This window comes from Lepidochelys kempii, chromosome 3 (genome assembly GCF_965140285.1).
Source record: "Lepidochelys kempii isolate rLepKem1 chromosome 3, rLepKem1.hap1, whole genome shotgun sequence".
In the NCBI taxonomy this organism is placed as follows: domain Eukaryota; kingdom Metazoa; phylum Chordata; order Testudines; family Cheloniidae; genus Lepidochelys; species Lepidochelys kempii.
The window spans coordinates 128,297,673-128,325,082 of NC_136382.1; the positions used below are offsets into that span (position 1 = coordinate 128,297,673).

Here is a 27,410-nt window from a genome sequence, read left to right on the forward strand (position 1 = left end):
ATTTCTAATATTGTCAATAAAACAGACTTTTTCCTGGAAACGTGATGCCAGGTGTCATCAAGATGTATTGAAATGGTAGGAGTCTGCCTGGGGAAAAGAAGTGTTTTAATCCTTTCCAAAATAAAGGATGAAATTAAGAGAATATTAAAATATCTTATTTTTATGTTAGTTTTGATTTTTTCTGTAATTTATATCTGTTTTTTTCAGACAAATTGCTATTTTCTGAATTTGTTAGACCCGGTGTTGATTTTTTTGATAAGAACATAAGAATGGCCATATTGGGTCAGACCAAAGGTCCATCCAGCCCAGTATCCTGTCTGCTGACAGTGGCCATTGCTAGGTGCCCCAGAGGGAGTGAACCTAACAGGTAATGATCAAGTGATCTCTCTCCTGCCATCCAGCTCCACCCTCTGACAAACAGAGGCTAGGGACACCATTCCTTACCCATCCTGGCTAATAGCCATTAATGGACTTAACCTCCATGAATTTATCTAGTTCTCTTTTAAACCCTGTTATAGTCCTAGGCTTCACAAGCTCCTCAGGCAAGGAGTTCCACAGGTTGACTGTGCGCTGTGTGAAGAAGAACGTCCTTTTATTTGTTTTAAACCTGCTGCCCATTAATTTAATTTGGTGGCCCCTAGTTCTTATATTATGGGAACAAGTAAATAACTTTTCCTTATTCACTTTCTCCACACCACTCATGATTGTATATACCTCTATCATATCTCCCCTTAGTCTCCTCTTTTCCAAGCTGAAAAGTCCTAGCCTCTTTAATCTCTCCTCAAATGGGATCTGTTCCAAACCATTTTAGTTGCCCTTCTCTGAACTTTTTTCTAATGCCAGTATATCTTCTTTTGATATGAGGAGACCACATCTGTACACAGTATTCAAGATGTGGGCGTACCATGAATTTATGTCAGGGCAATAAAATATTCTCGGTCTTATTCTCTATCCCTTTTTTTAATGATTCGTAACATCCTGTTTGCTTTTTTGACTGCCGCTGCACACTGTGTGGACGTCTTCAAAGTACTGTCCATGCTGACTCCAAGATCTCTTTTCTGATTAGTTGTAGCTAAATTAGCCTCCATCATATTGTATGTATAGTTGAGGTTATTTTTTCCAGTGTGCATTAATTGACATTTATCCACATTAAATGTCATTTGTCATTTTGTTGCCCAGTCACTTAGTTTTGTGAAATCTTTTTGAAGTTTTTCACAGGCTGCTTTGGTCTTAACTATCTTGAGCAGTTTAGTATCCATCTGCAAACTTTGCCACCTCAATGTTTACCCCTTTCTCCAGATCATTTATGAATAAATTGAACAGGATTGATTCTAGGACTGACCCTTGGGGAACACCAGTAGTTACCCCTCTCCATTCTGAAAATTTACCATTTATTCCTACCCTTTGTTCCCTGTCTTTTAACCAGTTCTCAATCCATGAAAGGACCTTCCCTCTTATCCCATGACAACTTAATTTATGTAAGAGCCTTTGGTGAGGGACCTTGTCAAAGGCTTTCTAGAAATCTAAGTACACTATGTCCACTGGATCCCCCTTGTCCACATGTTTGTTGACCCCTTCAAAGAACTCTAATAGATTACTAAGACGTGATTTCCCTTTACAGAAACCATGTTGACTTTTGCCCAACAATTTATAATTTAAACCCATCTAATGGAATATTTAAATAGGTACAGCATTTCTTAACATCTATTGGTCGGGCTTCCACATTTGTCAACTGTGGGTTGATGTGCCCCACGTTCAGACACAACTATAAGCCTCTTTTAGTCTTTGTAGCAATGCAGTTGGCAGGATTTGTTGACAGACAATTTCAGCCTCTAGTCATTTCAGTCTTCCCTAATTTGTAAAACATTTATCACAACTTGGTAAAACAATCAAAATATGATGTTTATTTCTGTGAGTCTTCATAAATCCTGTTCTTAAGTTTAAGTTCTTTGAGTGATGATCCCTATATGCAGAGCTGTCTCTTGGGTAGGGCGAATTGGGGCAACCGCCCCGAGCCCTCCCCTTTGGGGGGGCCCCACGCTTCGATAAAATCATGACTGTCCTGTTATTTAGCCCTTTGTCCCGCATCCCGACCGATGTACGATTGGGACACCATTTGTCCCGATATTCAGATGAGGAGGTGGGTGGGGAGGTGGGGCAGGCAAGCGGGGTGAGGAGGCGAACAGGGAGGCAGGTGGGCCAAGGGTGAGGAGGCAGGTGGGCGGACGGATGGCGAGGAGACGAGCAGGGAGGCAGGTGAGGAGGCTGGGGTTGAGGGGGCAGGCGGACAGCAAAGAGGAGAGCAGTGGGCGGGCGGATAGGGAAGGGGGAGCGCTGGCTGGCGAGAAGACTAGCGGGGAGGAAAACGGCAGACGGGTGAGGAGGTGTGCGAGCCGGCGAGGAGACTAGCAGGGAGGTGAGCAGCGGGCAGGCTAGCGAGGAGGCGAGCAGCGAGTGGGCAGGCGGATGGCGAGGAGACTAGCCGGGAGGCTGATTTGTTCCATGCACCACACCCCCTTAGGGACAGACTGTATGTATTGTATTTGAGGTGCACATGCACTGCATGCACCTAAGACTGGAAGACCTTTGCTAGCAGTATCTACTGGTCCATGCCGGTAACCTTCTCCTTTGCACCAAACTGAGGGCTAGCGTGGAGTGACACTCTCTCCAGTTCCTTTCTACCACCCATGGTCTGAAACCACTTCTGCAATGTCCGCAGTGTTAGTTAGCATTCTTCAAAAAGCGTAGTTGTAAATAGCTAATGAAACCTGTTTTTACCTAGTTTACAGTTAGAGTAGTTTAGTAGTCTTGCGGGGGGGTCCCCCCATCTGGACATCCCCCCTGTATGGAGTGACTAGTATGCCCAGGATTCCAGGACTCAAAATCTGAGTGGCCTGCAACTGAGCTTTTCTGGTTAGCAATAAGCATGATACATGCCTCTGTTTTTCCAGGAAAGCTCATATCCTATCTGCCAGTCCTTTCCTAGTTAAACCCATTGAGTTGTTATGGACAAGCCAGGCATAGAAGATTCCTGATGGAATGTGTAGTGAGACTGAAGTCTGTTCCTGGCCTGTCAGATAACCCTCCACCCCCAGTGTGTTGGGCAGAGGTACCAAGAAGCATGCCTCCGAGCACAGTATTCTCCAGCTTTGGGGATAATCAGACCAGGGCTAAAGACTGTTCCAAAGAAAGTTTGCTCCTACCCCCTCATAACATGTTCACAAAAAACAGTGAGAAATCCTCTTCCAAGCCCTCGTCCAAAAAGAGCACCTCCTCTCTGACAAGCTCTAAGGGCTTGTCTATGTTGGCCCACTAAATCGGCACCGCTGCGATGGATGCAGTGGCATTGATTTAGCAGGTCCGCTGAAAATTTGATAAATTGATGGGAGAGCACTCTCCCATTGACTTCAGTACTCCACCCTCCGAGAAACAGAATGTAAGTTGTCGGGAGAGCGTCTCCTGCCGATATAGCGCAGTGTAGACACTGCATTAGGTTGATTTAAGCTAGGTTGCTCAGGGAGGTGATTATTTTCATGCTCCCTCAGTGATGTAACTTAGGTCGATTTTAAGTGGCAGTGTAGACGAGGCCTAAGTCAGGTGAGACTCTGTGTCCTGGTACCCAAGTGTCAGGAGCTTACAAGGAGCATAACACCAGTTTCTCAGAACTGAAGGGCAAAAGTCCCCCTCCATACTGGGACTAACTGAAGGGGCTCAGGGATCATCCTTGGTACTGGTGAGGAAAAGAAGGCAGTGAATGCCTCCTATACTGTTGATGCCAATGAGTAGAGTTGTCAGTACTGAAGACCATGGCCCACCTGAAGTTGGTACCATCAGTGTCACCAATGGATAGAAGCCTGGTCCATTTTCCAGTATCAGGAGCCAGGCACACTGCCCTGGAGAACACTGCTATCTACACGGACTCAGTCACCAGTACTATTGAGTCTGTGGTGGTGATATGCTGTTGGTTCGCTGTTCTCTGATACCAAAGGTCATAAATATAAAGGGAAAAGGTTAAGAAGTTCTGATACAGTACTGTAAAATCCTCTTACCTGTAAAGAGTTAAGAAGCTCAAATAACCTGGTTTGCACCTGACCCAAATGACCAATCAGGGGACAAGATACTTTCAAATCTGGGGGTGGGGAGGCTTTGTCTGTCTGTGTGATGCTTCTGCCAGGAACAGATCAAGAAAGCAAGCAATCCAACTCCTATAGAGTTAGTAAGTAATCTAGCTAGAAAATGTGTTAGATTTTCTTTTGTTTTGGCTTGTGAAATTCACTGTGCTGGAGGGAGTGTGTATCCCTGTTTTTGTGTCTTTTTGTAACTTAAGGTTTTGCCTAGAGGGATTCTCTGTTTTAAATCTGACTGCCTGTGAGATTATCTTCCATTCTAATCTTACAGAGTTGTTCTTTTATCTTTTCTTCGTGGTTCTAATGAAATTCTGTTTTTTAAGAATCCGATTGGGGTTTTTCATGTCCCTAAAAACCCAAGGTTGGTCTGTGTTCACCTTGTTTATTCTCAAGCCACCCCCGGAAAGGGAGTGTAGGGCTTGGGGGATATTGGAGGGAGATAGGGTTACAAGTGGCCCTCCCTAAATGTTTGTTTGAATCACTTGGTGGTGGCAGCATTTACCTAATCCAAAGTATAAGGGAGAATTTATGCCTTCGGGAGTTTTTAACCTAAGCTGGTAAAAATAAGCGTAGGGGGTCTTTCATGCAGGTCCCCACATCTGCACCCTAGAGTTCAGAATGGGGAGGGAACCCTGACACCGTAACTGGAGGTTCTTAGAGATTTGTGGTCCCTATCTGTATTCCACTACCAGCTCTTCTTCCACTCTGCTGCAGAGCCTTATCCTAGGGCTATTCTGGGTAACTGGAGAGGTGGTTGGTCTACACAGTGTCTTTTTTTTTTTAGTTCCATCTTTTAGCAATTTAAGATCGAGTCATAAGCTATTTTTGAAACCTGAGAAATGGGCAGATATTTTCTCCTGTTTTTTACATTTTAGTTAATAAGTACTTGTAGGGTAAAGACACTGTTAGTGGTTAATTTCTCAACGAGGGAGACAATATGGCTTATGAGTCGAAGTGGTGCAGTTCTATATGTAATGTACTAGTATTATCACTTCACAGAAAACAAGTATGTAATAGAAAATTGTTCATCTCAGTCAAATACTGTCTTTCATAGATTTCAAGGCCAGAAGGGACCATTGTGATCTAGTCTGACCTCATGTATAACACAGGCAATAATAGTACTTCCCCAAAATAATTCCTAGAAAAACATGTTTAGCAAAACATCCAATCTTGAGTTAGAAATTGTCAGTGATGCAGAATCTACCACAACCGTTGGTAAGTTGTTCCAGTGATTAATTATTTTCAGTGTTAAAAAATTTACATCTTACTTCATCTGAAATTGTCTAGCTTAAACTTCCAGCCATTCGATTATATTATATCTTTCTCTGCTAGATTGAAGAACTGATTATCAAATATTAAGCTACGTAGATAGACTCAAGGAGCTCAATCACTGTAAGCCCTGGTCTACCCTAGGACTTTAGGTCGAATTTAGCAGCGTTAAATTGATGTAAACATGCACCCATCCACACGATGAAGCCCTTTATTTCGACTTAAAGGGCTCTTAAAATCGATTTCCTTACTCCACCCCTGACAAGTGGATTAGCGCTTAAATCGGCCTTGCCGGGTCGAATTTGGGGTACTGTGGACACAATTTAGACGGTATTGGCCTACAATACCGGGGGCGATCCCAGAGTGCTCCATTGTGACCGCTCTGGACAGCACTCTCAACTCAGATGCACTGGCCAGGTAGACAGGAAAAGAACCGCGAACTTTTGAATCTCATTTCCTGTTTGGCCAGCGTGGCAAGCTGCAGGTGACCATGCAGAGCTCATCAGCAGAGGTGACCATGATGGAGTCCCAGAATCGCAAAAGAGCTCCAGCATGGACTGAACAGGAGGTACGGGATCTGATTGCTGTATGGGGAGAGGAATCCGTGCTATCAGAACTCCGTTCCAGTTTTCGAAATGCCAAAACCTTTGTCAAAATCTCCCAGGGCATGAAGGACAGAGGCCATAACAGGGACCCGAAGCAGTGCTGCGTGAAACTTAAGGAGCTGAGGCAAGCCTACCAGAAAACCAGAGAGGCGAACGGCCGCTCCGGGTCAGAGCCCCAAACATGCCGTTTCTATGATGAGCTGCATGCCATTTTAGGGGGTTCAGCCACCACTACCCCAGCCGTGTTGTTTGACTCCTTCAATGGAGATGGAGGCAATACGGAAGCAGGTTTTGGGGATGAAGATGATGATGAGGTTGTAGATAACTCACAGCAAGCAAGCGGAGAAACTGGTTTTCCCAACAGCCAGGAACTGTTTCTCATCCTGGACCTGGAGCCAGTACCCCCTGAACCCACCCAAGGCTGCCTCCTGGACCCGGCAGGTGGAGAAGGGACCTCCGGTGAGTGTACCTTTTAAAATACTATACCTGGTTTAAAAGCAAGCATGTGAAAGGATTAATTTGCCCTGGCAATCGCGGCTCTCCTGGATGTACTCCCAAACCCTTTGCAAAAGGTTTCTGGGGAGGGCAGCCTTATTGCATCCTCCATGGTAGGACACTTTACCACTTCAGGCCAGTAACACGTACTCGGGAATCATTGTAGAACAAAGCATTGCAGTGTATGTTTGCTGGCGTTCAAACAACAACCGTTCTTTATCTCTCTGTGTTATCCTCAGGAGAGTGAGATATCATTCATGATCACCTGGTTGAAATAGGGTGTTTTCTTCAGGGGATACTCAGAGGTGCCCGTTCCTGCTGGGCTGTTTGCCTGTGGCTGAACAGAAAAGTTCCCCGCTGTTAGCCAGGGGGAGGGGGAAGGTTTGAGGGGGTAGCCACGTGGTGGGGGAAGGCAAAATGTGACCTTGTAACGAAAGCACATGTGCTATGTATGTAATGTTAACAGCAGGGTTTACCCTGAAAGAGTGTAGCCACTGTTTTATAAAATGTGTCTTTTTAAATACCGCTGTCCCTTTTTTTTCTCCACCAGCTGCATGTGTTTCAATGATCACAGGATCTTCTCCTTCCCAGAGGCTAGTGAAGATTAGAAAGAAGAAAAAAAATGCACTCGTGATGAATTGTTCTCTGAGCTCATGCTGTCCTCCCACACTGACAGAGCACAGACGAATGCGTGGAGGCAAATAATGTCAGAGTGCAGGAAAGCACAAAATGACCGGGAGGAGAGGTGGTGGGCTGAAGGGAGTAAGTGGCGGGCTGAAGAGAGGGCTGAAGCTCAAATGTGGCGGCAGCGTGATGAGAGGAGGCAGGATTCAATGCTGAGGCTGCTGCAGGATCAAACCAGTATGCTCCAGTGTATGGTTGAGCTGCAGCAAGGGCAGCTGGAGCACAGACTGCCACTACAGCCCCTCTGTAACCAACTGCCCTCCTCCCCAAGTTCCATAGCCTCCACACCCAGACACCCAAGAACGCGATGAGGGGGCCTCCGGCCAACCAGCCACTCCACCACAGAGGATTGCCCAAAAAAAGAAGGCTGTCATTCAATAAATTTTAAAGTTGTAAACTTTTAAAGTGCTGTGTGGCATTTTCCTTCCCTCCTCCACCACCTCTCCTGGGCTACCTTGGTAGTCATCCCCCTATTTGTGTGATGAATGAATAAAGAATGCATGAATGTGAAGCAACAATGACTTTATTGCCTCTGCAAGCGGTGATTGAAGGGAGGAGGGGAAGGTGGTTAGCTTACAGGGAAGTAGAGTGAACGAAGGGGTGGGGGGTTTCATCAAGGAGAAACAAACAGAACTTTCACACCATAGCCTGGCCAGTCATGAAACTGGTTTTCAAAGCTTCTCTGATGCGTACCACGCCCTCCTGTGCTCTTCTAACCGCCCTGGTGTCTGGCTGCGTGTAACCAGCAGCGAGGCGATTTGCCTTAACTTCCTACCCCGTCATAAACGTCTCTCCCTTACTCTCACAGATATTGTGGAGCGCACAGCAAGCAGTGATAACAGTGGGAATATTGGTTTCGCTGAGGTCTAAGCGAGTTAGTAAACTGCGCCAGCGCGCCTTTAAACGTCCCAATGCACATTCTACCACCATTCTGCACTTGCTCAGCCTGTAGTTGAACAGCTCCTGACTACTGTCCAGGCTGCCTATGTACGGCTTCATGAGCCATAGCATTAAGGGGTAGGCTGGGTCCCCAAGGATAACTATAGGCATTTCAACATCCCCAACAGTTATTTTCTGGCCTGGGAATAAAGTCCCTTCCTGCAGCTTTTGAAACAGACCAGAGTTCCTGAAGATGTGAGCATCATGTACCTTTCCCGGCCATCCCACGTTGATGTTGGTGAAACGTCCCTTGTGATCCACCAGAGCTTGCAGTACTATTGAAAAGTACCCCTTGCGGTTTATGTACTTGCCGGCTTGGTGCTCCGGTGCCAAGATAGGGATATGGGTTCCGTCTATGGCCCCACCACAGTTAGGGAATCCCATTGCAGCAAAGCCATCCACTATGACCTGCACGTTTCCCAGGGTCACTACCCTTGATATCAGCAGATCTTTGATTGCGTGGGCTACTTGCATCACAGCAGCCCCAGCAGTAGATTTGCCCACTCCAAATTGATTCCCAACTGACCGGTAGCTGTCTGGCGTTGCAAACTTCCACAGAGCTATTGCCACTCGCTTCTCAACTGTGAGGGCTGCTCTCATCTTGGTATTCATGCGCTTCAGGGCAGGGGAAAGCAAGTCACAAAGTTCCATGAAAGTGCCCTTACGCATGCCACTGGGAATCGTCCCAGACCTGCAACACTATGCGGTCCCACCAGTCTGTGCTTGTTTCCCGAGCCCAGAATCGGCGTTCCACAGCATGAACCTGCCCCATTAGCACCATGATGCATGCATTGGCAGGGCCCATGCTTTCAGAGAAATCTGTGTCCATGTCCTGATCACTCACGTGACTGCGCTGAAATCGCCTCCTCGCCCGGTATCGCTTTGCCAGGTTCTGGTGCTGCATATACTGCTGGATAATGCGTGTGGTGTTTAATGTGCTCCTAGTTGCCAAAGTGAGCTGAGCTGCCTCCATGCTTGCCTTGGTATGGCGTCCGCACAGAAAAAAGGCGCGGAACGATTGTCTGCCGTTGCTCTGACGGAGGGAGGGGCGACTGACGACATGGCTTACAGGGTTGGCTTACAGGGAATTAAAATCAACAAAGGGGGTGGCTTTACATCAATGAGTATTTCAGGCAGGAGTTCACGGAGGGTTCCAATAAGAAATGGTGCACCTAAGTAATTGTTCTTATTGGAACAAGCAGGTTGGTCTGGCCTCTGATTGATACCTCGCTGCACCTTCTCTGTGAGTGACTGCAGTGTGACCTAGAGGAATGAGTCCCCTAGACGGGGGGGGAGCAAATGAGTACAAAACAAATCTGGTCTATTTCTTGTTTTGATCCACTCCATCTATCTTTTACATCTTTGGCTGACAGCAGACGGTGGGGACTGCAAGCCATCCACATCTCATGGCTGCTCGGCAGAAGATGGTGCAGTAGGACTGCTAGCAATCCGTATCGCCTGCCTGCTAACCATAAGATGGTTCAATAGGACTGACTGCAGGACTAAAGAGAATGACCTGGTCAAGTCGGTCCAAATTTAGTCCCTGCGCCCATGTCTGCCCAGGTGCTCCTGGCCGACGTGGCCAGGAGCACCTCGGACAAGACGATGATGGCTACCAGTCGTACTGTACTGTCTGCTGCCACAAGGCAACGGGTTGATGCTGCTGTGTAGCAATGCAGTACCACGTCTGCCAGCACCCAGGAGACATACGGTGACGGTTACCTGAGCGGGCTCCATGCTTGCCGTGGTATGGCGTCTGCACAGGTAACCCAGGAAAAAAGGCGCGAAATGATTGTCTGCCCTTGCTTTCACGGAGGGAGGGAGGGAGGGAACGGGGGCCTGACGGTATGTACCCAGAACCACCCGCGACAATGTTTTAGCCCCATCAGGCGTTGGGATCTCAACCCAGAATTCCAATGGGCAGCAGAGACTGCGGGAACTGTGGGATAGCTACCCACAGTGCAACACTCTGGAAGTCGACTCTAGCCTCGGTACTGTGGAAGCACTCCACCGAGTTAATGCACTTTATGCACTTAGAGCATTTTCTGTGGGGGGACACACACTCGAATATATAAAACTGATTTCTAAAAAACGACTTCTATAAATTCGACCTAATTTCGTAGTGTAGACATACCCTAAGGCAGGTTTTCTGCTCCTTTAGTCATTCTTGTGGCTCTTCTCTAAACTTTCCCCTACTTACCAACATCCTTCTTGAACTGTGGACGTAAGAACTAGATGCAGTATTCCAGTAGCGGTCAACATCGGTGCCAAATACAGTAGTAAAGTAATCTCTGTACTCCCTACTCAAGATTCCCTTATTTATGCATCCAAGGATTGCATTAGCCCTTTTGACCAGAACATTGCATTGGGAGCTCATGTTCTGCTGGTTATCCACAATGACCCTCAAATCTTTTTCAGGGTCACTGCTTTTCAGGATAGAGTCCCCCATTCTGTAAGTATGACCTACTTTCTTTGTTCCTGAATGTATAAATTTACATTTTGCCACATTAAAACGCGTATTATTTGCATGCACCCCGTTTACCCCATGATCCAGATAGCGCTTTTTTTGGTGATCTGTTGTCTTAATTATTAACCATTTGTCCAGTTTTTGAGTCATCTGCAAATCTTATCATTATGATATTGTTTTCTTTCAGGTCATTAATAAAACAGTTAGTGTATGGCCAAGAACTGATCCCTGTGGTACCCCACTAGAAACACATCCATTTGATGTTCCAAGACTTTCTGAAAATCACTACTGATAGTCCAGGAAGCTTCTCAGCCAGTTATTTTAAAACTCTTGGATGCAAGTTTTCTTGCCAGCTGATTTTAAAACTGTCTTTCTGTAGTAGCTCCTGTTTAACATCCTCCAGAGATACTCGTAGACTGGAAAGAGCATTACCATATGATATGACTACATCATCTGCTTTTCCCACAATTACAGAAGAGAAATATTTATTCAACACTTCTGCCTTTCCTGCAATATTATTAAGTCTACAATTTTGAACTAGTAAGGGACCAATACTATTGTTAGGAGTCTTTTTGGTCCTAATATACTTAAAAAAGACTCCTTAACTTTGCTTGCTATTGATTTATTGTGTCTCTTTGCTTCCCTTATCAGGTTTCTACAATTCCTAGCTTCTGATATATATTCATTACTATCACTTTCCCCTTTTCTTCCATTTATATATAATATATATATATATATAATATAATTTTAAATGTAGCTGCCTTCACTTCACCTCTAAAATAATTTTGGGTTTTTTGTTTTTAACCAATACAACCTTCTTCCTTGATTGTGGCTTTTTGGATGTCTAGTAAAGTGCTCTTAAACAGTTCCCAATTATCATTCACATTTTTCTGAATAAATTCTTCCTCCCAGCTGATTTGGCTCAAAATTGTTTTCGGCTTTATGAAAATGGTGCTTTAAAAGGGACAAATGTGTGGTACTGTTAATTGTTTGTTCTGTAATCAGTTCCTCTTTATCTGTCAAAATGAGGTCTAATGTAGAATTCCCCCATGTTGGTAGCAACACTTTCAGAATTAGGAAATTGCCTTCTGTATTATTTAGAAATTCTAAGGATGTTTTAGTACTGGCAACATAAGATCTCCAGTGTATGTCACTCAAATTAAATTAAGTTCTCCATGATTCCGCAGCTTTTTTCCCTATACATTATAGATAGGTGTGTAAAGAGCCAATCATCCTGTTCTCTAGTGTAATTTGGTGGTCTGTTGCAGATGCAAATGCCATTTAGTACCCCATCTTGTGCTTTGTCTGTTAGGACATTGATCCATAAGCATTCAAGATCATTTTCTTCCAAGTTATGATATTTTTGACACAGTGCCAGTGCCACTCCCTCTCCCCTTTGCCCATTTGATCCTTCATAAATAGGTTAGGCCCATTGATTATAATGTTCGTCATGCAAATCATCCCACCAGGTTTCAGTAATACCAACTAGAAAATGAATTTATGCTCAAAATGAGCAATTCCAGTTCTTGTTTGTTACCCAGACTCCTAGCCTTGACGTGTAGACAGTTCAAAAATTTTTTCTCCATGTCCTTTGGTTTCTTGATTCATTTTGTTCTCAACATCTCTTTTTTGTGCTAAAAGAGTGCTCATTTCTTCCCTCTTTATTTTACCCTCCTCTTTTTAAAAAAGTTTTATGTCCTCCTAACTACTGTAGCCAGCCTATCCCCGAGGAGATTGGTTCCCTTTATGCTGAAGTGGAGCCCATTCTGTAAGGGATCCATCCAAACTATACAGCCCTGTCTCCCCACAGAAGGTGAACCAATGTTACACCAAAACCCTCCACCCTGTCCCACTTACCTAGCCAGTGGTTCACTTTCAGAATCATTTGTCTTCTGTATTCCTTCACTTGAGGGACAGGAAGGATCTCAGTGAAGATTGTTGGACATTCTTCTTCAGCATGTTTCCAAGTTCCCTGGGGTCATTCATTATCTGAGAGATCTCATTAGGGCCAATATGAACATCCATTGACTTCAGAACCCCATCCAGTCTTAGTGATGTCTCGTGTCTTGGCTCTAGGAAGGCAGCACACTGTCCTGTCTGCCCTTTGCAGAATGTTCTGTAGATTCTTCTGAGTATTGAATCCACAATAAGGATCATATGTCTTCTGTGGATGATTGGAGAGCACTTTGTCGACAAGCTTGATTTTCTTACAGGTCAGGCCAAGCTGCAATACACAGGTGTGTCTTGTACACCTCTCCATTCCCTTGGACCAGCTGGATCTTGTGAGGTATCTTCCACAGTTTCCATGTTTCTAGCATCAAAAGGAAACTTCTAGCTGTGTGGAATTCCTCCTTGTCCTCTTCACTCTGGTGGCCACAGCCCATCCATCATTGTCTATCTCCAGCTGTGTAGAATGTTGCCGTGACCTCTTGCCTCTGATGGTTATAAACTTCCAGGCCTCTTTCTCTGATTTCCTTTCTCCCCAGCTCCTTGGTGGCCAGCTTTTTTTCTTTCTTGAACTTTGAGTATTTCCTAAAGCTCTCTACTTCAATTATTGTTAAGACATAGCTATATATTTCATGATGTGAATGGGGGGAAATTAATCAAACATTTTAGACATTGTGAATAATGTGGAGGGGAGGGGGAATCTTAAACACCATTAAATATCCTTTATGTAGGTGGCATGGTTAATGGTGACGGTTCAAAATTTAATGGTACTTCAATATTTCTGTACATACTGCCTGTAAATATATCCTAATCTTGTCCTATAACCACCTTAAAGCTGAAATGACTTTGCTGAGCAACCTCATAATAAAACACTTAATAGACTGCATTAATTCTCTGCCTTAGTTTTGGGTGAGCTGGAACAATATTTTAATGTGTAAAGGTGTAAGGATTGTTCATGTTCTCAAAGCAAGCTATAGCTAGTCTATCTAATTTTAGACCTGCGTTGATGCTGTCTCTTAAAGTCAATAATAAAATTGGTTCTGCTTTGAAAAGTGGCTATGTAAAAATGGACTCTTATTCAATGGACTTGTTTTCCGTATACATGCAAAATCCTATGTGTTTGCTTTAGTAATTCTTTACTCCTGTTAGCTCTGCAGAGCCAGCACTGGTCTGAGCAAGTGAGCTGGGTTGTCTTCTGTCTTATGTATCATTAACAGAAGCATTTACTGAGTTCCAAACAGTTAAACCTATGTGAACCATCAGAGACAAAGGTGTAACACAGTTGTCACTGAAAGCATGAGAGAACATTTTAATATGATTCATAAGAAGAAAAGTACCTAGCTTGACTTTCAGACCCTAGATAAAATTTGTAAGGTTGACAGTTAAAAAAGCCAGTTGAATTGCAAACTTGACATAGAATCTGTGATAAAGAAATCATTAAGGCAGTAAACACTGACCCCCATAATGCCGACTTTAGAGTCACTTTGCAGGATAGCACTATAATTTAAGTTAGGTGAAGGTTAAGGGGAACTTGATTCATCACTCTTAGAAATGGGAAATAGAGTCCCAAGCTGTTTCTAAAATAGCTGGTGTAGTTGCTTCATAACAGCTCGTTTAGTAAATCTTTGTCACTAGGCTAGCTCTTTAGGCTGAGTTTGATTAACTTTTTCCCCATGTATCCCTGAGTTGGTTTTTTAATAGTGATATTTGAGTCATGTCAATGGCAGGTGGCAGACTGACTTGATCATTATAGCATATAGTGAAAATGAGGACATTCATTAATAATATACTCCACAATTCAGGTTTCTTGTGATCTGTTGTCTTGCAAGCAAGCACAGCATGTGGATTTAAAAGGAGGGTTGGGGGCAAGCAGTTGAATAAAAGGAAAGTATATTTGCAGTATATGCTTTTTTGGAAAATGTTGTATAGAGGTTCAGAAACAAAGCCCTTGGAGAAGAACACATCATTTGACAGTTGAATTAACTTTATCTATGTGAATTGGTGTTTTTTTATTTTTGTTTTTTTTTTAATATGTACCCTCTTCCTTTAGACCTCAGGATATGGTTGGGCCAGAACTGATATTACCTGCAAGCATCGAATTCAAGGAAAGTTGTGAGTATTTAATGAAGCTTTAACTACCATTTAAAATAAAATATTAAATATAACAGTAAGGTAAAAAAGTGAACTTTTTTCTGTTAAAGTCAATCACTTTGAAAATTCAAAAGGAAGCTTATAAGTAAAGTTTGGAAATCACTTAAAAAGAGGTATTTATTTTACCAATATGGTTGGCTTCGTGGGGAGGGGAGAAAAATTATTCAAGTTCTAGATGGGTCCCTGTGTAGTTTATTGCAACCACATTGGAATTCCCTGTCTCTAAAATAAATTAAATTAGAGCCAGAGTTAATAGAAAAGAGATATCAGATTGAAACCATCCCCCTCTTATAAAAAATTCCACATATACTAGTTTGTAAGTTAATAATAAACTAGATCTTGGTCAAAAGGCCAGTTGAGTTAATATTCCATAAAGGGTATCAAATAAAATGTTAGCTTAGATGACTATAGGTTTTTTACTGTCAAAAATATTGTAGACTCTTGGCTGTGCCACATTATTGTGGATTTTTAAAAACTTCCACCAGTTGTATAAGAAAATTTCAGGTCAGGTGATTGTCTGAAACCTCACATTATTAGAACGCTGTAGATAGGACGTTTGATGAGCAAATAGAGAAATTGTTCTGACTGAAATGCACTGTAAGAGAGCTTTTGGAGTGGCACAGTGAAAAGGGAAATTTTATTTTATTAAAGAATAGTATTGTCCCTGGAGTAGTTGACTTGATGCAGTAGAATCTCAGAGTTGCGAACACTTTCGGAGTGGAGATTGTTTGTAACTCTGAAATGTCTAGTATCAGAGGGGTAGCCGTGTTAGTCTGTATCCACAAAAACAACGAGGAGTCCGGTGGCACCTTAAAGACTAACAGATTTATTTGGACATAAGCTTTTGTGGGTAAAAAAACCCCACGTTTTTGTTTGTGCATCTGAAGAAGTGGGGTTATTTACCCACAAAAGCTTATTCCCAAATAAATCTGTTAGTCTTTAAGGTGCCACTGGACTCCTCATTTTTCTGAAATGTCTGTAATTCTGAACAAAATGTTTTGGTGGTCCTTTCAAAAGTTTACTACTGAATATTGACTTAATGCAGGTTTGAAACTTTACAATGCAGAAGAAAAATGCTGCTTTTAACCATTTTAATTTAAATGAAACAAGCACGGACAGTTTCCTTATCTTGTCATATCTTTTTTTAAACTTTCCATTTTTTTTTAGTAGTTTACATTTAACAGAGTACTGTACTGTAATTTTTTTTTGGTCTCTGCCTGATTGCATGCTTCCCGTTCCAAATGAGGTGTGTGGTTGACTAGTCAGTTCGTAACTCTGGTGCTCATAACTCTGAGGTTCTACTGTACATAAATGGGAAATAACGTAGAGCTATTTCCTCCTACATAAAGTTTCCTACCTAGCTTATATGTGGGTTCTTTATTGTCCTACTTCAGTAGTTGCAGTGCATAGTTTAGACAAATAAGAGCTCATGTTTCATTGAATTATGAAATTTTATTTTCTTTTTCCAATCCTTGGGTGACTTTTTTTTGTCTATTTCCACAGCTGAAGATGCCTTCTTATCTGCCATTATTAATTATACCAACAGCTCGACAGTTCATTTTAAATTATCACCTACTTATGTTTTGTACATGACGTGTCGGTATGTATTGTCAAACCAGTACAGACCTGACATCAGTCCTACTGAGCGTACTCACAAAGTCATTGCAATAGTCAACAAGATGGTGAGCATGATGGAAGGAGTTATACAGGTGAGTTTTGATCTGCAGAGACATGTCAAAGGAATTTAAAATATATACATTGCAGACTATAACTTAAATTTCTTCAGAAAAGTCTTTTTTTCCCCCCACTCTAGGGTTTCACTCAAAAGGTTGCTGAGTATGAGCCTGTAATGTATTTATTTCTCTAGTAAAGATTTTTTCTCTTGTGAGATAGTAAACTACATTCCCTCAGGATAAATTTGTGGCTTTGATGAAGACCTATATGATGAGAGTAAAGGTGATTTTTTTTCCACCTCCACATCGTTGCCCCATTCCCTATAGCAAAAAAACAACCAAACAAAAAACCAACCACACCCCAAACAGTTCTAAAATCAGTCTTTCCATTAAGTATTTTTGATCCTCAACCACTTCTAATCCACCACTGCATCCGATGAAGTGAGCTGTAGCTCACGAAAGCTCATGCTCAAATAAATTGGTTAGTCTCTAAGGTGTCACAAGTACTCCTTTTCGTTTTGCGAATACAGACTAACACGGGCTGTTACTCTGAAACCACTTCTAATGTGACTTGTAATTGCTTTTTTAGTAATGCTTTATAAATACAGGCATTTACATTGATCATGTTGTATAGAAAATTGATCATGTGTTGTACAGAAAATACTTAGCTTAAAAAAGGAATGTAATTATTGAACTTTGGTCCTGTTCCTCTTATGTACACACAAAGATATTACAGCATTTAGTATTTTTAATTTTTTTCTCAAATATATCGATTTGATACTAGCACGTCTTGCACAAAGAGAAATTTAAGATATCAGGATAAAAGTTTTAGTATATAATATGAAACCTGATCCTGCATTCCTTGCACATATAAAAATCCCATTGAAGCCTATGGCATTTTTGCTTTTACAAGGAATGCAGGATCAGATCCACAGTCCTGACTTTGAAATCTAAAAAGGAATATCTTGTACTGTCTCTTCACTGTTATTATATTTTTACTGTATTTAATTTTACTGTAATACCCTGAGAAAGTAGTTATAATATTGTGTGTTATACTAATAGCACTAACTCATCAGTTGCAGATTTTTCTCATCGGGAGAATTAAAATCCCTATTCTTTATAATACATAAAACACAAGACTACATAAGTGTTTTCTTAAAAATTATCAATAAATCAATTATTGTTATATACTTAAATTTGTGTATTATGATTTACATATTTCATTGGTGCCTAGAGGCTCAGGGCCCCATTGTGCTAGGCATTGTACAAACATATAACAAAGAGACATAATCCCTGCTCCAAAAGAGCTTGCAATCTTAAGTGTACAACTGTAAACAACAGATGCATAAAACAAATAGATGGAGCATAATGAAACTGTGCTGGTCAGCATGAAAAACTGGTCACAGCAAACCAACTGCTAAACTTTTCATAGGCATTACAGTGAAGAAGAGTTTTAAGAAGGGAGGAGAACAACGAGGTGGCTTTGCAGATATTTACAAAATGCTCCTCCCATGCATAAGGTGGCATTGGAGAAAGTGCAGTAGTGTTTGTAAGAATTTTTATAAAAGGGAAATCAGGACTTAATATTTGAAGAATGAGAACAGAGGCTGATGTCTCAAAACAATAAGGGATAATAAATGGGGCATTCATAGACCCTGAGAAGCCCTAAAAGTGAAGACAATTAGTTTGAGTTTGATGTGATGATGTAGGGGTAGCAAGTTGAGGGATTCAAAGAGTGATGATGATTGAAGTGGTGAGCTAGGAAAATGATCTTTTCAGAAGAGTTTTGAATGGGTGTAGGTGGACAAAGGTGGAATTCATCTTGGCCATAGAGGAGAATGTTGCAGCAGACACGATAGAAATAAGGAGATCCTTAGATAAGATAAGAGACTTAGCTGTATGAATGGAGAGGAAAGGCTTGATCTTATGCATGTTATCCAGGATGAAGTGGCAGGCTTTAGATATGGTCTGGATGTGAACATCTACGGAGAGGCCTGAGTCAAAGATGATCTCCAGGTTTGGGCATGAATGACAGGGAAAATGTTACTGTTTTCCACAGTGACTGAGAAAAGAGTGGCAGTGGGAGGGTTTGAGAGGCAAAGATGAAGAGCTCTGTTTTGGCCATGTTGAGTTTAAGTTGATGGCTAGACATCCATGAGGAGTCAGAGAGAAGGTGACACTTAGTTTTGGTGGAAGGAGGCAAGTCAGGAGTGGAGAGGTAGATCTGAGGCACATCAGCATAGAGATGATAGTTGAAATTATGAATGAGCTCCCTCTAAGACAAGGCCTGAAGGGAGAAGAGAGAATCAAGGACTCAGCCCTGTGTAAACCACCCCTCTTCTTCACACCACCCTCCCCCACTGAAGAGGGAGGATGAGGATAATCTTCTGAACCAGTGATAACAGAAGTAGGAGAAGAACCAGGAAAGGACAGTCATGGTAGCCAAGTGGGGGACAAGATTTCAGGAGGAGCATGGTTAAGGAGGATAAAGACAGAGTTTGCTAATTCTGAGCTTTGACCAGGAAGAGTTCATTGGAGACTTTGAGAGCCATTGGTGGAAGCTGGTTTGGAGGGATATACAGGATGCAGTTGGAGGAGAGGCACTCTAGACAGTATTTGTACAGTGAGTGGGGCAAGAGAAGTAGATAGGATGAGATCACTGTAGCCAAATTGAGGAGCTAGAGAAGGAAAGCACACAAATATCTGTGCCAGGGACTGGGAAGAGGAGATACTGGTCAAAATTCTGATTTTTGCCTATCAGAACTATGAAGAGACTTCTAGTGTAATTTCCAAAAGCTACTCTCTTAAAATTTTGTGAAGTATTTTCAGAATCTTTGATGGTAGGAACGATAAACAGCAGAAAATATTAAGATTTCATGTGATAGGGAGTAATTTTATGGAAGGGTCTGAAAAAGTTGAATAACGAAGTAAAATCTGTTAGAATAGCAGAAGGCAAAGTATAGTTAGTGTAGGTTGCATGTTGCAGAACTTTAGAAGTTCAGTGCAGTATTTTGTTTGACTCAATATTTTTCATTGTGTTAAAAAAAACAAACCATTGTTTTAAAGTGAAAACCATGTATTAATCTGTTCCCCACCTTGCATTTTATTTTTTAATTTTCCTTTTGTCCCTGTTTGTGTTTGTACATTGTCTTCATTTCAGTAGTGTGGGCAAGTAGCTCTCTGGAATTAGCATTCATGCTGCTACAGAGAGACTTGGCGGGGATGCTCTACAGGAAATCTGTGCTGCACTGACTCCGAAACAGCCTGTGGTTCAAGGGCATTCCTTGAACTAATTGGCACTTTGGTTCTTTGCTGTCATATTACTGGGTCTACCTAAAATATAAGTGGTCTCAGTTGTGTAACAGCCACTGATGAAATATATTTAGGTGTATCTGTGAACATAAGTGTTATACCTTCATATTTAGTGTCTGATTTCTAAAACTACCATGATTGTTCACAAGTTTCTTTCTTCTATTCTGTTTGATTTCCTTCGTCCGTTTTTCTCCAGGAGGTAGACCAGGTTGATCAGGTAGGATATACTGCTGGGAACTGATCCTAGCTATGTTGGCTTAGCTCAGTTTCTCATGCTGCTTCCATGTCAAAATACAATACTCAAACAGCTGGACTGAACAGTTCATAACACTCATTCAGCAACTGGAACATGCAGTACTAAAATTCTTTTTTGACTGTGCAACCTTTATCGGCATTCCATAATTTCTGCTTAACGCACTTCAGTGTGGATATGAAATGACCAAAGTTCTTTTTCTTCCCTTTATTTCTTTTTTTTTTTGTCTGTGGTTCCTATTCTTTGGATCTCATCTGAGGTTGCCTAGCCTGGCATTTGTGGTCGGGAGATGGTGAGATAGATCAGTACTCGATACTAAGTTGCCTGGTGTCAAAGCCAGTGACTAGCAGTATCAGGGTGGCAGTGGGTAACAGCTAATATGTGCTTACGCACACGCAGATTACCAGATAATGCATATGGCTAATCTTTTAGCATTACGTAACTAGATGTTAATGCCATTATTCCATTGATTTCACTAATGGCAACTGGACAGAATTTTGAACATACTGGATATATTTAAAATGTAACTTATTTGTTGGAATAATTGCAGTATTATCATTTGTTATATATAGAAAAATATTTTGCAAATATCTGGTATCTGAGGTATGTTTGAAATGGGAAATGTACTGGTCTATCTTTGGAGCTCTTTGTCTAATAATTTCTGATCAGAAAGGACCTACCCTATATTGTTTGCTACTTCTCTTTTTACTTACAGAAGCAGAAGAATATTGCTGGGGCACTTGCATTTTGGATGGCAAATGCATCTGAATTGCTCAACTTCATTAAGCAAGACCGCGACCTTAGCCGAATTACTTTAGATGCGCAAGATGTTTTGGCACATTTGGTTCAAATGGCTTTCAAGTAAGGGCATCAGAATTTTGTTTCTTTTGTATATTTGCCGTGTGGAATTATTAGGCTTTATTTCTATACTTTTGAAAAGTACTGTACACTTTTTTCTAAGTTCTAGATGTCATGATTCTTTAGTTGTATTGAAACCAGTTAAAGAAATGCATGGGGAGTGGACAAGCATTCCATTTTTAGTTATTTAATAGAGATGGATCATTTGGACTGTAGTGAGAAGGTAAATTGCATCACTTTCTCGTTCCTTGCTAAGCAGATTCTACAGAGACCCTGTCCTGAGTGGTTAGGTGCTAACTCTTTGTTTAAATCAACATACATACCGTTTTATAATCGTGTACGGTAGCCAGCCAGATTTCTACACATCTGATCATGAAAATGTTGAAATACCAATCAAAGTTGCTATTAACTACATACTTGTTTTTGACATTTTGATCAACATCTGCAGTCATGTAGCTTAGTCCCCAGATAGGTTGGTTGTGGATTAATCAGTAGTTATCTGCAGCAGCTACGCATTGTATTAGCCCACAATAATGGCTGGAGCTGTTTTGTTCCATATTTCCTGTACTATGTGTTTTTGTTTGATCGTCCTCTAAAGCTCTTCATTTGTGATTCCCACCCCATTTCTGGTGATTTGATGTCGAAGATAGTTGCTCAAATAACCTGGGAATATAGATAAGGTCTGAATGAATTTTCAAGTTTCACCGCCAAATAGTAAGACAGATTTTACAACAGCGTTAAATATTCAGAGTTTTTAGTTTGGAAGGAAGGGTTTCTGTTTCTTAAGATTGGCTTTAGGGTTATGAAGGCATGTCTGGCAGATCAGGTGGTGATGTACCACATTATTTAATTTAAAAAGCGGGAAGAAGGGGGGGATGGCCTGGGGCTAGAGAATGAGTGTGTATATATATATTTATTCAGTTGCAGAACGTGACCGTATCTGTATGGTTCTAAACTTTGCCATTGCTTAGTATATTCTCTGATTTGTGAGCAAAGACATCAGACCTATGAAAATGGACCCATGCAGAATATTCTTTTCAGATATCAATTACTACAAGTAAAGAATTATGCTTGGAATAACAGCTTACAACAATCAACGGTATAGGTTGATATTAAACATAAGCTGCTTAGTGATTGTTCAGTCAAGCTAGAATTTCTCCTAGATCAGCGTTTTGCATTACTGCAAATTTCTCCTAGATCAGTGTTTTGCATTACTGGCTTGAAATGCTTGTGTACAGACCTTCAAAGTCACTTTCTGTCTTCATCATACATTAGCTTGCATATTATACATTTTTTTATGACTGAGAAAGAATGACCATATATATTTTTTTTTCCTTAATTGGTTCTAACTATAATAGTTATTCACACGCAGTCACCATCTTTTTGGATATATTTTATCCTCCCATTGTAACCTCTAAGCTTCCAGGAGACCAGTACCAACTTCATGTAACTTGAATATTTTCTTTCACTTATGACACATGAATACAGTAGTGTAGTCAAGAGTAAATGGAGATGAACAGAATTTACCCACTTCTCATATGGGGAATATGGAGTTTAGTTTATCCACGTTTTTACCACTACACAACTGTATGAAATATTAGCAACATAAAAAATTGTCTGCTCTTAAAAAAAAGTTAATTCAGTGGTAGTATCAAAAAGTGTACCAGAAATTGTTGAAATTATTTTGCAACAAAATTTTTAAAAATAGGTACTTTCCATGATTAGAAATGTTTTAAGATGGAACAAGAAGTTAGGGATATCGTACTTTATTTAAGGAAGACATAAAATATCATTACATAAAGAGTTGAGGAAAATATTACAGCTTGATTCCAATCAGCTAGTTGCGTTTCAGTTTTAGCATTCTGCAATACACAAAAATGATGTTATGAATGAAAAACTATCTGGCTGAAAAACAATATTTAGGAAAAAAAGTCAATATAAAACTGAAAGAATTTTCAAAATCAAATGTACTTTTCTCTCGGTTTTTCTAAGCTGAATGAAATGCAAAGAATAAACAATATAAAAAGCTACACAATATCAGGTTCTCATATGCTAGCTCAGTGCTAGAATGTTTGGATTGCAAATACTTAGAGATATTCTTTTGCAATACTTCCACTGGAATTTTTTTTTTAAATTTTGGTCTAAATTTTTATATAAGGTTATTCTCACAAAACTTAAATTATGGGTCAGTTTTAGCCTGACAAAAACTCCCGTTAATTAAATTCATTTATGACATTCACATAGTTGAGTATTTGAAAGTCTCAGTCTCAGATGTCCAAAGAATCTTCTCTAAGAGTCTTAATGCTTGCTGAATTATTAGTTGCATGTTTCTAGAAAATTTGTATTAGCTTTTGGTCATACTGGATCATTTCGAGGAGCATTATTTTGGTTCAGATATAGTCATAAGCATAAGATTGAGTTAGGCATTTTATAATTTTTACAGCAAGTTGCTTATACTTTTTCACTTTGGAAGTATGCAAAATAAAATGCATAATTAATGTGTATATGCCTACAAACATGTTTAATTTTTATTTAACATTTTAAAAAAGGTAGCAGAAATGACCATACAGAGGATAAAACTTTTAGTCGTATTAACTTTTACATACAAGATTAAATATAGAGACAAAAGGGAATAAAAATATGAGAAGGCGATAGAAAGAAACTGAAGAACGGAAGGAAGCGGGGCGAAGGCACGGGAAGGAGTCAGAAACTAATCTACAGTTCATTCTGCTGTTTCTATAAAATCTGCCCATATATCAGTGAACTAATCTATACAATTTTTATTAAAGAAGATCCTTTATGATCGCTAGCAGTGAAGCCATATCAGTATACCATTCCTCAGTCATTGGACTGGATTTTTATTTCCACTGAAGAAGTTTTTTACTGACTATCAGGGTTCTGTACAGCTATTGCTGCTTACCATAAGGTATCTTGATTATTCTACCTACTAACCCCAGAAAAATGTGTACTCCTTTAAGTACAAATGTCAGATGACATAAAAATGTTAATTTTACGCTCCTTCCAGAATTGCATTATGTTGGGACAACTCCACAATATATGAACCAAATTGGCACCCGTTTCCTAACAATGTCAGCATTTATTACTACTAATAGCTCCAGATTTAAATAATTTATATGGGGGTCCAGTATATATTTCAGATAACAGATTCTATGTAAGTCAAGCAAAATTTCTTATATTGGATAATCAAAATTGTGTTCTTTTTCAGATATTTAGTTCACTGTCTTCAGTCAGAGCTTAACAATTACATGCCAGCATTCCTTGATGATCCAGACGAAAATAATCTTCAAAGGCCTAAAATAGGTTAGACTTGCTTGGTCATTTTGTCTTGCTATTAAACCAGTAGTTTATAGCCACTGTTAATAGATTGAGTCAGTCTATTTTACCACTGATGTGAAATTTACATGTTCTCACTAACACCTTAGTTGTTTGTAAATCCACTATATGCGGATAATAGATTAGACTCTTTGGGATGGAATTTACATGAAAAATAATCTTTAAAATAAAGGTAAACTCACATTATCTAATGTCTCGGGAAGAACACTTGAAATGTTTGGTTAATCAGTGTTGTAGATAAAGAAATTAGCTTTTGGAAAGTGAGGAGTGTATCCATGTGTAGAATTTCAGATAATTAGCATTTACTGGTATGTCTTCCACTGACAATTATTAAATAATCTACTCAGGTTTGAAGAAAAAACATTTACGTTCTTCTAAAATAAAATATAAAGTTTAGATCTTTTGGGTAAGAAGATTGAAAGTTATTCTGAAATTAAAACATTTTTCTGTGTTGAGAAATTCTTTATAAAAAAAAAAAAGAAAAATATTGATTAAAAAGCAGTTTTTCCCCTATCAGTTTCTGTATTTCCTTTACTGTTGTCTCAGATGTTTGGCTTGAATAAGGGTTTGTGTCATTGTCCAGCTTCCTCTTTTACATGATCCTGAAGTACAGTCAGTTGCTATGGTAATGGATGCCACATAACAACCTAGATAGTCGTAAGTTTTCATTTGACATTACAAATGGTTGTATGGAAACAACAAGAAATTTCATTATGTTTTAACTGTGGGATCAAGTAGGGGTAGGAAGAAAGACTATGCAAGAAAAAGCTTTTATTTAAAAAACAATTACAAACTAGGAAATGTGAAGAAAAAATGAGAAACTAGGGAAAGGCTTTGTTTAGTGCATATTAAATCTAGTGTGAAAGCCCTTCTTTACAATTTAAAAACTATTCAACCTTCATTTTCATCTTTGCTTATAATCTTTAGCTGGCAAATAACTTAAAATCTCAGGAAAAATGTTTAGTCAACACAATTATAATGTTGTATACAAAGAAAAGGTACAATATTCTGATCTGACTGAAAATGTAAATGTGCCATCACATGGTGACCTGCACTGTGGAGGGAAAGGGTATGTTTGCATCTTTCTGAAATCTGAATTATATAAAGCTTAGTAGATGATGATGTGAGTCTGCACTATACAGTCAGATGTGAGACTATTACATTTTTCACATTAAAATTTATCCTGGTATTTACTATGTTTAAATACTAAGTATTTTCAAGTAACTTTATAGGTTTTAGCACTGAAACATTCAGGGGATGATTTTTGTCAATCACACGACTTTCAAACTTTTGAGCAACCGTGAAAATAACATGGCTGATTTATTTATTTAATAAGAACTTCAAGTTCTCGTAATTCCATATGTGTGTTTAAAAAAAGAACACAACTCACCAGCCCCCAAACAAATCCCACCATCTTTGGGCATTAGTGATAGTGTTTCTTCATCTGAAAAACTAAATGTGCCCTACAGACTATTAAACTTTCTTAACAGGAAATCTCTAGCACTGTTTTAGTTAGCAGTTTGCACTCCTCCTCCTAGCTTTAACTCAAAGTGTCTATTTATAATGTAGTGGTAGAAAGATGGAACTAAAATAATAAACACCCTAGGCATTTGTGAGCAAGAGGACATTGTATGTAATTTTAACTACTTTATGTGCCATATATTAATTTGGACTTACAATATAATCCTTGGCTATATTCCGTTAAAAGTGGAAAAAACAATAGTTATTTGTCTTCTGCCAAAAAGCATGCTATTTATCACTAGTATGGAATAGCTTAAATGCGTTGTATGTGTAGGAACTATAACTCATAAGAATTTTTTACTGTATTTATTTTGTGTTGGAATCTAAACGGTATAATTAGTTGGTTTCTGTAATTGCTTAGTTTAATAAAATGCTATGAAGATTCAACTTTAATCACTTAGCTTTCTATTTTTAAAATAGATTTTTGTTAATTCATACGTTCTTGAAATTTAGTATGGAATAAACAAATACCAAGTGTGCAGGAGCCATTCTGGAACAGTGTTCTAATTTGTCTTTCATAATTCATGCAGTAGTTACCTAATGTGATCGGATTCAATTTGGATGCCTGAACCTACTTTTTTTTTTTTTTAAACCGTAAATACTAATGTGTACTAATACATGCTTCTCTGTCTCTGTAGATGATGTCTTGCATACACTAACTGGAGCTATGTCCCTGTTGCGACGATGTAGAGTGAATGCTGCACTGACTATACAGCTCTTCTCCCAGCTCTTTCACTTTATCAACATGTGGCTTTTTAATAGATTGGTTACTGACCCAGATTCTGGCTTGTGTTCGCATTACTGGGGAGCCATCATCCGTCAACAGTTGGGCCATATCGAGGCCTGGGCAGAAAAACAGGGCCTAGAGCTGGCTGCTGATTGCCACCTAAGCAGGATAGTGCAGGTGAGTGGTGGTGGTCTTGGTTCTCAGTGAAACGTCCTCCTCATGGGGTGTTTTTTCAAAAATACAACATGATGCATTTGTGTAAATGTATCCTAGAACCCTGGTTCAGTGTGTAGAGCTGTAAAAGCCTCTCTGTATATTAGTGCAATCATTCACTGAAAATGAACTGAATATCTGGATGTGTTTTTTCCCCAAGAGAATCAAATCAGTTTCTTCCTGATACACTGAGTTTGATTAGTTTGCATGGTTATAGCAGCTGGAAAATTAATCTGTTACCTAGTTTAGGGTTCCCTTGGTTCCTGAACTTAGAGGCAGAGTATTTGTGTTGCAGAAGAGAAGAGGGATTTTGAAAATGAAGTTTACATCACTTTTGCAGCAATTCTGGCTTCTTGCTGCATGGTGTCCTCTGCTCTGCCTACCCTGTAGACAAAAAGAAACTGTGAAATAAATAAGGGCTCTGGTTATATTCCATTCTTAAATTATAATTAAGTCTCCGGTGTGGTTTTTTTTTTTTTAAGGCAACTACACTACTTACCATGGATAAATACTCACATGATGACATTCCAAATATTAACAGTACCTGCTTTAAGTTGAATTCTCTACAGCTACAGGCATTACTGCAGAATTATCACTGTGCTCCAGATGAACCATTTATCCCAACAGTAAGTCATTTAATGCATTGTTCAACATTTCTGGGGAAAATAGTGTGGCTATAGAGTTTAATCACCACTTGCCTGTAAAATAGTAAATGTATTGATTGACTATCACTTTTATAAGTGTAGTAGTAAGAAATAGTGTTAAAATCTTTACTGTAGAAAATAAATGAAAGGATCAAATATTTTGCTTTCTCT

At 40.0% G+C, this 27,410-nt stretch overlaps 2 protein-coding genes across 19 annotated transcripts in view; both read left to right on the plus strand.

The window, feature by feature from the left end:
- Positions 1–27,410, plus strand: part of AFDN (afadin, adherens junction formation factor) — a 213,269-nt gene that overhangs the window by 116,798 nt on the left and 69,061 nt on the right. For 13 of the 18 annotated variants that reach the window (XM_073337925.2, XM_073337933.2, XM_073337939.2 and 10 more), the window contains 7 exons: positions 14,584–14,645; positions 16,188–16,393; positions 19,866–19,886; positions 20,638–20,783; positions 24,007–24,101; positions 26,294–26,559; positions 27,078–27,221. In XM_073337925.2, the coding sequence (XP_073194026.1) occupies positions 14,584–14,645; positions 16,188–16,393; positions 19,866–19,886; positions 20,638–20,783; positions 24,007–24,101; positions 26,294–26,559; positions 27,078–27,221 (940 nt within the window). The remainder of the gene's footprint in view (positions 1–14,583; positions 14,646–16,187; positions 16,394–19,865; positions 19,887–20,637; positions 20,784–24,006; positions 24,102–26,293; positions 26,560–27,077; positions 27,222–27,410) is intronic. The other 5 variants (XM_073337928.2, XM_073337936.2, XM_073337932.2 and 2 more) reach the window with 1 other exon arrangement.
- LOC140909200 (uncharacterized) lies at positions 10–7,585 on the plus strand. Its single transcript, XM_073337947.2, has 2 exons — positions 10–6,460; positions 7,047–7,585. Exons 1-2 carry the CDS (start codon positions 5,887–5,889, stop codon positions 7,199–7,201), a joined length of 729 nt encoding a protein of 242 aa, XP_073194048.1. The 5' UTR covers positions 10–5,886; the 3' UTR covers positions 7,202–7,585.

Bases quoted from the DNA above. Each gene is read 5' to 3' on its own strand.
- LOC140909200 (XM_073337947.2), top strand. From the start codon at position 5,887: ATGCAGAGCTCATCAGCAGAGGTGACCATGATGGAGTCCCAGAATCGC. The intron at 6,461-7,046 runs GTGAGTGTACCT...TTTCTCCACCAG, and splicing joins AGGTGGAGAAGGGACCTCCG to CTGCATGTGTTTCAATGATC.